This window comes from Scomber scombrus, chromosome 14 (genome assembly GCF_963691925.1).
Source record: "Scomber scombrus chromosome 14, fScoSco1.1, whole genome shotgun sequence".
NCBI lineage: Eukaryota > Metazoa > Chordata > Actinopteri > Scombriformes > Scombridae > Scomber > Scomber scombrus.
The window spans coordinates 109,630-122,495 of record NC_084983.1 but is presented as its reverse complement, the minus strand read 5'-3'; the positions used below and the strand labels follow the sequence as shown (position 1 = coordinate 122,495).

Here is a 12,866-nt window from a genome sequence, read left to right as displayed (position 1 = left end):
GATTCAGCCTCCCAGCTCAGATTATACCTTTGCTTCACATTTTCTGAGGGGACTGTAGTTAGAACTGAGAATTTGTGTTATTGAAACATTCAACTTATATCCAGAGAAGGATCCATATTGTTCCAAAAGAGAAAACCACTGTACAAGTGACTGTTTTGGGCTGGATAACTGTATCAATATATCATCCGCAAACAAGGAAATATTTTGTTCTCCACCATTCATACATATACCCTTAATGTCTTTATTCTGATAATCCACTGACTCAGTGGTTCATAAAAAATCGCAAATAAATTGGCGCTAATTGGACAGCCCTGCCTTGCTCCGCGTTCCAGTGGAAAGGGGTTTGAAACTACTCCATTGATTTTAAAGGAATTGCGGAAGCCAAACTCATCCAAGACTCTAAACAAAAAAGGCCAATTTACACAATCAAAAGTAACACTGCTTCTAAATTGCTGTCTGTTATATGGCTTATTACATGCAAGGTCCATCTGATGTTGTCTTGAGTTTGTCTCTGTCGGATAAAAACCCATCTGATCAAGGGTAATGATTTGTGGTAACATTCCATCTATTCGCTTGGCAAATATATGTGTAAGGAATATGGAATAAGTGAGATTACTGCTTCCCTCCAGGAGGAGGGTAGCATTTTTTTTAAGGACCCAATTAAAGGTGGATTGCAACACAGGGATCAATGAGTCCCCCATCACCCTGTACCACTCTGAAGGGAACCCATCTGGGCCAGAGGCCTTACCTGATTTGAGATGGGATATGGCTGCTCTAATTTCTTTCTCTGTTACTTCTGCTGCAAGTTGGTTATTCTGTTCAACAGTCAAATCTCAAAGAATTCCTCCATTTTTACTCTATCAACATTAGGTTGAGAGCATGGGCGTAGGAAGCATTTGAAATGTAGGTGGGACACTTTAAGGGTGGGGTCTGGGGGTCCCCCCCCAGAAGATTTTTACCAGAGTAGAGGACATGTATTCTGGTGCCTTTTAACAGGTGTTCTGACACTTTGATCCGACTATACTGTGACTTAGCTTCGGCATATTCCTTTTCGTTTTTTCAACACATCAGGCGCGTAGTCATGATCCAGATTAACTCTTTTTCCATGAAGTTGAAATCCCCGCTTTTGCCAGGCCAGTCTCAGTATCTCCTCTTTCAAAGGTGGGGTGACCATTGGGAGAGACAGGACAATCCCTGGTAGGCCGTCCGGCCAGCGACGTCTTTTATACTCCGCAGACCGGCTGTCATGAGCCGGTCAATATTCAGTCATGCAATGTACACGGGTGACACCGATGCCGCAAGATACTGAGAAAACTACACGACCTATATGTCAGTTCAGTGTAATCTATGATGTATTTACTGTATACCGCTTTCTTGCTGTGCATTTCTCAGTCATGGTCACTCTTGTGGTCCGGTTCTTTCTTATCACTTCCAATTTTTCAACTTAAATCAACTCCTATTTCAGTATTCTACTACTTCCATGGTTGTATATTTTAAAAATTATAACTGCAATATATTATTTTCTTTGTTTGTTCTTAAAATGTGGAATGGAGCACGGCCTGCTGGGAAAGGGAGAAAAGGGCTCATCCAATGAACGCGATTTTCAAGTCGCAGTTCACATCTACTGCAGCGAATATTTTTCTGAAAGTGAGCACTATATAACTGCGTCTTAAAAATCTCCAGTAATATGCTGTGCATATTTGTGAATTTGTGACGAATCTGCTGACGGAAGCGCTACACAGCTGGAGCTGTTCGGTAAGGAAACCAGTTAAATTGGAAACCAGTTGGGACATAACACTGGGGCCGGGGGCAGTGAAAAAATTCCCAGAGGGTTTCAAAGCCTCACTCCTCCGCTGTCCTCTTTCATCCTTTAGCTTAACATTTTGGCCACAATGGACCTCGATGGAGCACCCGGTGGCGGCTTTGGAGTGAGCTCTCTCCACTGGCAGCTCAAAGAAATCCTGGAGCTCCAGACCCTCCCGCAGCAAGTGCTCAACATAACATGCCATCGATGGAGAATCCTCCTCCGCTCCCTCTTTAACTCTGTGGATTCTAATATTCTCTCTTCTGGAGCAGCCCTCCAAATCCATCAGCTTTGCATCCAGGTGTATCTGTAGTTTCAGAAGCTCCGTAACCGCTTCTTCCACCACTTGTATCCGAGTTTCGGCTGTGTCAATCCTCTTTTCAGCCTCAGTTTTGTTTATTTCTTCACGAATCTCTTTCAGCTGCTGACTGTTGTGCTTCCTAAACTCCCTCAGTTCTTTCAGTATAAGACCCAGACCTGCTCCTTCCATCTGCTCCTGACCGTGGTCCGATTCCATACCATCGTCCTCCATTACGCTCCTAGCTGGGGGCACCTGGCTAACTGACTCCGACTGCATTGACTTTTTCAGCTTTTATTTAGGCATTCTCAAGACCCACAATCCTAAATCCAACTGGTCTTAAGTTTTTAAAGTATTAGGGTTGTTGTGGGCAACCTTTTACTCAAAATGTGGGGAGCAAGTTTCCTACGCTGCCATTACCTAGCTCGTCAAAACCGGAAGCCCAATGTTACTTATTTTTCGGTTGATTTTTCCTTTTACCAGAACAAATCAGTACCTGAGTACTGGGAAAGTAGTGGGAAAAAGTCTTCTGGCTCTGTCTTAGTTCCACAAGTATCAGCCTTTCCTTAAACTTGGCGTCATTATAATCGAATAATGGGAAATTATGATTAAATGTCTCTCTCATCCCTTGCTTCGGTTCCAAGCTTCATCCTATGGTACTCCTTCAACTTCTCCTGGATCTGCTGCTGAAACAGGTGCTTTTCTCTGTCTCATCAGATCTCAGTTGTCTTCCAAGGTAGATGTTGAGCCAGCGTTTCCTCTGAGATGCCCTAGCTCTTGGTTCCACGGGTAACTTCGCCCAACATGAATCACTGCTTCCGCAGGTCCTCTGCTGCTTGTGTCATGCTGTTTCAAAAAAAGACGCCTTTATAACGGGTATATTCATCTTGTTCTGAACCTCCGTTGCATAATCATTCCCCCTCTTTATTTTCTTAATTGTAAAATATTAAATTGAATTCTAGGCTTCTTTCCTTGCCAGATAAATCTACAAATCCATTTATCCCACTTCCTAAATTGGTTGTAATTTATTTCCACCTGTAAAGTCCGAAAAATGTATAACAAAAAATCTATAATGTCTTGGGAGAGTGTTCTTTTTAATTGCGCTGAACTTAGACGTAGAAAGGGGATAAGATTCCATCGTTGCAAGCTTCATGTTGATTGCACTTTTATGAGGATGTTTTAAACATGTTTCATTTAATATGTTTTAACTTGAACTTTTATTAGCTGGTTTGGCCTTCTTAATGTTAAAAACAAAAATATACTTCTGGGTATTGTTAAAGTGTGTCGTAAGTGGTGGGTACGACTTTAAATGACCTCCCTCAGCTCTACAAGGCAAGGGTTTTAAGCAAGACCTGGACAATCCTTGCTGAGCTGTCTCACCCTCTGGCTGTGGAATTTGAGTTGTTCCCGTCTGGCTGCAGATACAGATTGCCTCGGTGCAGGACAAATAGACTTAAGAACTCTTTTGTTACTGCTGCCATCAATGTCCTCAATGAGTGACCTGTGTGTTTTGTCTATTATTTGTGGAAGTTTTCATTGTTTATTGTATTTTATGTGTTTGCTGCTGGCTGTACCACAATTTGCCCCTCGGGCATAATAAAGCTGACCTTGACCTTGTCTTTATACCTCTCTGTAGTGAAACCGTCGGAGCATGAGGACTTGCCTACCTTTAGTTTAGCAATGGCTAAATTCAATTATTTTCCAGAAATTGGTTGTACAAGACTCTCGCTCTGTGAACTACTGTGTGTGGGTAGTTCTAAGGAACTCAGAAATGTATCAATATGGCGCGCAGGTGGTCGAGTGGTTAAGAGCACATGCCACGTACGCAGCGGACCGGTTTTGTTGATTTTCCCCTACTTCATTTCTTTGTTTCAAGAAGACACGCCTTTCTGGGTTTCCATTGTATATTCATCGTCAATTTCACTCTGCAATTTTCTTATTTCCTGTTTCAAATTAGAATTTATTTTACTACTGTCAGTCAATTGTAGCTTTTTTAGTTTTCCCTGTAGATCCGCTAACTTTTGTCCTTTATGTTTCTTCATATATTAAGGAATGGAGATCATTTTCCCTTTCATTACAGCTTTCAGTGTGTCCCACAGAATTGCTGGTGATACTTCTCCCGAGTCATTAAGGTCAAGATAGTCACTAATGTCCCCAGTGTCTTCAGCCTCTCCAGTAACTTTGAGTCATTGAGTATATTCGATTCCAGCTTCCATAAAAATTTCCTTTTTTTCTTTTCTAGAGCTAGTGACATAGAAATAGGGCTATGGTTTGACAGGTGAATTGTTGCAATATTACAATCTCTAATCCTAAATTTATCAGACCAATAAGTAATCCAACCTTGAGTAAATGCAGGAAGGAATAGTGTGTATAATCTCTGCTAATAGAGTGTTATTCTCTCCACACGCATTTTAATTAGAAATTTTAAAAAGTCAAATTTAAGCTGTAAAAAATTGGAACCGTACAATTAATACAGTAGAAGTAGAATCTTGACTAGGTCAGTGTGGTAGCTCATTATCAGCAGCATGTAGGCAGATCTTTTAGTCTTTAAATGTGCCTGGTTGGTCAGAATACAACTGAAACATGAGGATTTAATGAATATTTATGAAAATAAAATTGATTTCATGGAGTAGAGGCTTTCGACTTATACTTCCTGTTGTTAGACAAGCTAATAACAGAATTGTATTGTGTTTTTTTAACTATATCATTCATGTATGTGTGCATGCACTGTGAGTGGTGTAATGGGAACAACTATCCCAGGGTGAGAATAACAGAGTTGAGTTCTTTTTTTCTTTTCTTTTGGTCATATCTGCTTATGTTTTCTGCCACCTGTTTTGCAGGGATACATCTGCAGCAGTGATAAGCCACTCTCCCAGCAGCAGCTATGACACCTCTGTGGAGGCTCGAATCCAGAAGGAAGAAGAGGAGATTCTCATGGCTAACCGGCGCTGTTTAGACATGGAGAGCAGGTAAAGCACTCTCCACATACATGCAGCCTTCCTGAGACCTTTGATGTAAATATTAATATGTTACACATTTCGCAAAGACATGCTTCTGCACACACTTTTGTGGAGATGTTATATTTCATATTAGTCTGCTTTCACACCAGTTTAAATGAACTGCTATGTTTGGTGGTATGGTTTAGTTTGTTCAGGCGGTGTGAAAGCTTTCAGTTGAACTCTGCAAACCAAACAACTGGACCGAGACTGCCTGAAAGCGGGGGTCTTCATCAAGGTGAACTGTGTTGTGTTTGTTTGTGGTGTGAAAGCAGTCCTTGAAAGAGGTCCAGTTGTAGTCTGGATGTATGATGCTGTTAGCAAGTTATTCCTTATGAGCTCTTGAAGATATCCATAACACATCGACCCCGGGAAGGTTCAGAATTACCTGCTGTTAGACACAAAAAATAGACTTTCAATATAGAGCTTATGATGCAGGATGACATCACCAAAACCTTCCATTAAATGAGTTACCTGTCAGTTCACAGGGCCTCCTGTTTACTTACAGTGGTCTATTTGTGAAAATAAACCTCACTGGAACTAAATAGCAACAGCATATCTAGATAAAATGAACAAGATTGCAGGTGTGAAAGCACCTATGTAGCTCTCAGGATCTCGCTGCCCTGCAATAACCATGGCTCCCTTCTTGCTGTACCTTAACCAGGATAAAGAATCTCCATGCCCAGATCATAGAGAAGGACGCCATGATCAAGGTGCTCCACCAGCGCTCCAGAAAGGAACCCATCAAGTCAGATGCACCACCTGCCATGAGGCCCTCTAAGTCCCTGATGTCCATCTCCAACACTGGATCTGGTAGTTCAGGACTGCTCTCTCACAGCCTGGGACTCAGTAGTTCACCCATTACCGAAGAACGCAAGGACACGAGCTGGAAAGGCAGCCTGGGTAAGATCCAGCAGGCTTATACTACTGAGTTTTTTACTACGTGTAATTGATACTTGAATTAAAGATTGTTCTCTTTTCATTCCTTCAGGGGTTCTGCTGGGTCCAGAGTTTCGCACAGAGTCTCTCAGAACAGAGTCAATCTCATCATCCCCCTCCCCGGTGCTTCCTTCCACCCCGATGACAGCAGGGCACTCAAAGTCAGGCAGCAGAGATAGCTGCACGCAGACTGAGAAGGGCCAGAGTCAGGACACCAGCAAGCCCAGTACCCCAGCCCTGCAGAGCATGACGCTGCCTGCTCGTCTGTCCAGCCCCAGCCCCGTCTACATCCCTGACCGCATAGCAGGTCAGCACACTCAATGCTCAATTTGGAGTTTTTAGTCAGATCTGATGTTTTTATGTGGGGCGGCTGTGGCTCAGGAGGTAGAGCGGTCGTCCACCAATTGGAAGATTAACGGTTCAATTCCCGGCTCCTCCAGTCTACATGTCGATGTGTCCTTGGGCAAGACACTTAACCCTGTTGCTGTGCCAAGGATGAGTGAATGTGTATGAATGGTTCGTTTCCTCGAGGTGAGCAGGTTAGCACCCTGTGTGGTAGCTTCTGTCATCAGTGTATTAATGTGTGTAATGGGTGAATGAGACGTAGTGTAAACGCACTTTGAGTGGTCTTAACGACTAGAAAAGTGCTATGTAAGTACTAATCCATTTACCATTTATGTTGTGTCACATTCCTGTGTTCACTGTGACATATGTGAACACCGCTGACATCCTAAACTGATTTAACTGACATATGAGCCACAAGCATACAAGAACAACAATTAAATTGGTGCAACATTTAGGTAAACATGGATGACATAGCTGCTAGCATACATTTGCTTTATTTACTTTGTGATCTGAATTACCACCAGACTTTTGAGATGATTGGAGTTAGCTAGCTCACACCCAATGGATCAAATTCTGATAGTGAATTGAGTCATTTTATGGGGGTTTTGACACTCCAGCTAATTTATCCACTGATCTTTTTCACAATGTAAGTCTATGGGGAAAAGTATTTTTGGGCACAATAGTATCATGTGACATTGTAATTACATGGTTTGGCCACTATATCAAATTGGCTTCAAAGCTGTATTGGAGGCATGGGAGCTACCCAACCTCTTCCAGATTTTTATCTTTTGGCACATCATAAGTGATGTCATGGTTTGAACCAGGAATGAGGGGAAAGGAGAGCCAAGATGGCGGCAACATAGGAAGCATACCTCTTTGCTCTGTCAGGTAAATTGGAGGTTTTGTAATTCACAAACAATGCAACTCGGCCCTGTCATTGACAATTTCTTGAAGTGGTGTGAGGATTCACACCTTGAGCTCAACCTATCCAAAACCAAAGATATGGCCATCGACTTCAGAAAAAATGCCAATACGCCTGAACCCACCACTATCAAGGGACAAACTATTGAACAAGTGCAATCTTACAAATACCTTGGGACTATTATTGACTCCAAACTGAATTTTTAAAGAAAATTGTAAAGTTATGAGCAGGAAGGGACACCAGCGTTTGTTTTGTTTGAGGAAGCTGTCCCGTTTCCACATTGATAAAACCCTGATGACACTTTTTGTCATGCCTTTATTGAGTTGATTTTATCTTTTTTATCTTGTGTCATGGTTTGGAAACCTGCCCCTGAAAGAAAGGAACTCAATTAATCAGATCATTAAATGGTCAGGTCGGTTGATCGGGGAGCCACAGCTGGGCCTAGAATCACTGTAGACAAGACAGTTACGGTGGATAGCCAGCTCCATTTAAGTGATGACTCCCATCCCCTATCATATGAGTTCCAGCCTTTGCCGTCTGGACGGAGACTCAAAGTCCCAAGGTCTAAGACCACACGTTATAGGAACAGCTTCGTTCCTGCTGCTGTCTCCATTTTAAACATGTCTTAGTGCACTCTTCTACTTTTAAGTTCTACCTTATTTGTTTTTCTATTTATTTGAAATTAGACCTGATTTTAACTTTATTTATTTATTTATTTATCATCCATGTCCTTTGAATCATCATACTCTTAACAGGTTTTTTATACTTGCATTTCAGTGGTCCTTTTAGTGGTCTTTTTTTATCTTGTTTACCTTTTCAGTAACACTTTACTTGAAGGTATCGTCATAAGAGTGACATGACACTGTCATAACTGTTACATGACACAGTCATGAACGTGTCATAAACATTATGTCAATGTCATAACGTATATGACATTAACTGTCATTCGGTTTTTCTAATGACAAGTTGGCATTGTTTGGGTTGTCTTGATTATGACAACTTGACATTAATCAAAGTGACATGACCAGATGTTGTCTTTGTCATGACAACTTTCAGTAAATTTGTTTGGGATTTTGTTATTATGACAACTTGACTCCTTCATGATATGGCTGCGGCTGTTGCTCAGGAGGTAGAGCGGTCGTCCTCCAATTGGAAGATTAGCTTCGAAGAAGATTGGTTCGATTCCCGGCTCCTCCAGTCCACATGTTGATGTGTCCTTGGGCAAGACACAAAATGACAAATCAAAATGCTACCACTTTACTTGAGGTCAAATAATTTCTTAATTACACAGTCATAATGGTGTCATGACAGTCAATTTTGAGTATCGTGTCCGTATCCTGTCAAACATCTATGACCAAGTGCTAGAATTGGTCTGTAACCTTGCACATCTAATTATAATAATCATTATGTCAACTTGCCATGAACACAAAAATAGGTGCAAATGTCAAGTTGTCATGACAAAGATATTTTCTGGTAATTTCACTTTGATTAATGTCAAGTTGTCATAATAAGGACATCCCAAACAAATTTAATGTCAAGTTGTCATGACAAAGACAACCCAAACAATGCCAACTTGTCATTACAAAAACCGAATGACACTTAATGACAACAGTCATATACGTTTATGACATTGACATAATGTTTATGACACGTTCATAACTGTGTCATGTAACAGTTATGACAGTGTCCTGTCACTCTTATGACAATACCTTCAAGTAAAGTGCTACCTACTTTTCAAATCCTGTTTAGTTAGTCTGTTGTCACTGAAGTTTGTATGTATGTATCTGTTTGAATGTTGAGATGCCCTCTCCTGAAACTGTAACCAAATCTACCTTTGGGTATTTATAAAGTTACGTTGACCTTGACCTTGACCTCTTAACAAATAATATAAGGAGCTGGAACTAACTTGTCTTAGCAAAAAAAAAAAAAAAAAAGTTTTGTCGACGACCACGACAATGGAGGAAGCTAGAAGTGATACGCCAAATATTCTACATGAGACTTAAACGTATTATTACAACCCTGTAACTAAAAAGGACATGTAAAACATGATAACAAAGAAAATGCTGAAATTGTGAAGCAATGTGTTATCTGAAAAACATCAATTAATTGCAATCAACTTATTGCAACAGAGATTTCAAGCATGTTGATATCTCCAAGACATTGACCAACTTCGCGTATAGTGCCACAGCCCTGCCAACCATGGCAAATCAGACCACTGTCTGATACAGCCCGTTCCATGGAAGCCTTTTGTCAGGAGACCAGGACAATGCAGCAGTGTTCTGTGGAAGCAGAGGAGGCCCTGATGGAGTGTTACAAGATAACAGACTGGGAGATGTTTCAGGAGAACTATGGTGATGACATTGAGTCACGAGTACATCAAGTTCTGTGAGGAGAGTGTTGTTGTTCCGAAGTTCAAAAAAATATTCAAAGAGAATTGAGGAGGGCTAAAGAATGCTACAAAAATAGGACTGAGGGGAAGCTGCAGCTGAACAATGTAAGAGAGGTGTGGGAAGGGTTGAGGAATCATGCTGATGAGCTAAACCTGTTTTTCAACATGTTTGATCCCCTCCCCCCCTCTTCCCGCATCCCCTTTCTTTTCCTTTCTAAACCCGCTCCCAGGGGGGAAAAACTGATGCCCTTCCCTGGGGGCAGTTTTTTCCCAGCCCTTACAACCCCGATTATCAAGAGCAGTCAGCACAGGGCACTGTACTGTCACCGTTTTTGTTCATATACACCTCTGACGTGCCACCTGCAGAAGTTCTCAAATGACTCCTCCATTGCTGGCTGCAACACAGACAATAAGGAGGAGGACTAGAGACCTAGTTTAGAATTTTGTAGGATGGTGTGACAGGAAACCCTACAGCTCAACATACGGAAAGGAGCTGGTGGTGGACTTCCTCCAACACATTTTTTCATAAATGGGCAGGGGGTGGAGACAGTGGATACTTACAAGTTCAGTGAAACTGAACAACAAGCTGGACTGGTCAGACAACACTTAGGGCCTCTACAGGAAAGGACAGGGCAGGCTGTTCTTTCTGAGAAGGCTCAGGTCCTTTAATGTGTGCACCAGGCTGCTGTGTATGTTCTATCAGTCTGTGGTGGCCAGTGTCATCTTCTGTGCCGCAGTGTGCCGGAGGGGTGGCATCGAGAGCTGTTGTGCAAATGAACTAAATAAGCTGGTGAGGAAAGCCAGCTCTGTAGTGGGGATGGAAGTGGACAATATGGAGGTAGTGACAGAGAAGAAGATGAGAGGGAAGCTGGAAGCTAGAAGCTATCATCGACAATCCCTCTAATCCCCTCTATGCTGAGCGGAGGCAGCTCAGGAGCATGTTCAGCCAAAGACTCATTCAGCTTCAAGGCGCTTGAGGAGTTCTTTCATACTGTTGGAACCTAGTAATAATGGGGAAGCCATTATTTAGGGGAGTGGATCTAGCCTCATCACGGGAGCACAATTTGTTAGAACTCATGGCCTCACTAAGAGAACACTAAAATTGTAGGGATTTAGTAATCACTAGAAATAATGAACTCACTACTGAGCACCAAAATGTAAGAACTAGCTCCAGTAAGGAATGACTACTATAATGTAGGTGCTAGCCTTGCTACAAGGCAACCATACATGTAAGAGTAGAAAGGATTGTGTTTGTTTATTATTAATGACTAATATCCTAAATAATTATTAATTATTAACAAGAAATTAAAGAATAATCAATTCTAATGATTAATATGGGGCACCACCGGGAAAACCGGAACAATATCCAAACTGTCTGATTAGCCTTTATCAGTCATAGCATCCAAAAAAAGGTGAAGGTGTGAACTCCAAGCACAGTCTATTTTGATCAGCCACTTATCATAATAACATATGCACAATGATCACAAACTAACTTGCTAACACAGGTAGAATGTGATTGTAAAGGAAATGCAGTTGCAATAATTATGCACATCTATAGATGACTTGTGGCTACATTTTGACTTTTGAACGGAGTCTATAGCTTAAAGTATGCAAAACTAATGTATTTTGAAAAGCCTGAAAAATTGCTGAAAATCACACATTTAAGTGCAAAATGTGCACTTCCTGTTGGATTTAGGTCAGTGGTGTTAGCGCATGATTTGTAGGTCTTGATAAGACAAACAATTGAGTTTTGGTTTGATCTTTCTGCGACATTCCTATCAGGCGTAGCGATGTCTAAGTGTTCCAAGGTGGCCAAAAATCAGCGATAATCCCACATTTAAGGGCAAGTAGTGCACTTTCTGTTGGATTTAAGTCAGTGGTGTCAGCATGGGATTTGTAGGTCTTGATAAGACAAACAATTGAGTTTTTGTTTGATCTTTCTACGCATTCCTATCAGCCATAGTGGCCGTTTTAGTATTTCTAGGTGGCGCTAGAGAGCACATTTTGGCACTTTTGAGGTAAATTTTTCCATTTTATCAAATTTATGGCAAGACCTGATGGTGAATTTGGTCTGTCCTGGAGCATGTTTAGGTGGTCAAATTTAGGGTCCAAGTGGCATTAGACTCTCCTCCCATTCATTGTCTATGGGAGCTTTTTGGCAAGGGATTTTGGGCACTTAATCTTGAAGGCTTCTAAAATCCAAACCAGGACACTATGAATACTTTATGTCTGTATATAATTTACAACTTGTGCTGTCCCTGATAAATTAATTCAACTTGTGAAAAGCCACAAACAAGATATCACAGCCTAGTGTTGGATGGTAAATAGTAGAAATACAAGATGGTACCCAGAAGTTTTTGCACTGACAAATTGAAGACATAAACTGGAGGGCTTGACTTTTGCCTTTATAAGTACTGTATCTCAAACAAAGGTAGGAAATACACTTTAAAATCCTACGTAAAATATGCCCTAGTAACAGTCTTTTGGTCAGTTCACAGACATTGATGTTTCTTGCACCTTTTGTAAACCCACCTGTCTCTCCCTGTCTCTCCTAATATCTAGTCTAGGATTAAGTAGTGGTCTGTTTCCACTTCTGGCATTCCAATTAATGAGTCTAATGGGAGGGTTGCTGACCCTTCTGGGTCATCCCAGAGACAATATAGTTACAGGCTTCAACAAATTTCGCAACAACACTTTCCACAAGACACTTGGGAAATCAGTTTCTAATTTATTTTTATCAACAACCCACTATACTTGTTAATCAGCTCAGTGTCCTGATAACACACTTCTCCTTTATGTATTCCTGTATGTTCTTTCCAGAACATTTACCACATCTTTAAAATTGTAGGTGTTTTCACATCCCTCAGGACTCAGTGTTTGCTTGAAACAGCAGTATCAGCACACACATGTCACCATAAGCAAATGTTACAGCTTGATCTGTATATCAGACATTTTCATCTGTATTTCAGAAATGGTGACTGACATTTTTTGATGTTTTGACTAGTTTCCATGTTCTCTGTGTAGACGTGCCAGTGTTTCACAGCAGCACCCTGGAGCGGAGGGTCCCAGCTCAGTCCCACCTACAGCCACAACTGCACCACCCAGCCCCACCCACCCAACAGGAAGTGGACAGTGACATGGTGGAAATCCTCATCTGACTCCATGACCTCGGG

The 12,866-nt window shown here is 41.5% G+C and overlaps 1 protein-coding gene across 1 annotated transcript in view; it reads left to right on the top strand.

Annotated features, from left to right (window-relative positions):
• The window catches only part of amot (angiomotin), a 53,599-nt gene extending 40,733 nt beyond the window's left edge, over positions 1 to 12,866 (top strand). The window contains exons 10-13 of the mRNA XM_062433247.1: positions 4,943 to 5,071; positions 5,763 to 6,001; positions 6,090 to 6,344; positions 12,718 to 12,866. Of these exons, the coding sequence (XP_062289231.1) occupies positions 4,943 to 5,071; positions 5,763 to 6,001; positions 6,090 to 6,344; positions 12,718 to 12,851 (757 nt within the window). The 3' untranslated portion in view covers positions 12,852 to 12,866. The remainder of the gene's footprint in view (positions 1 to 4,942; positions 5,072 to 5,762; positions 6,002 to 6,089; positions 6,345 to 12,717) is intronic.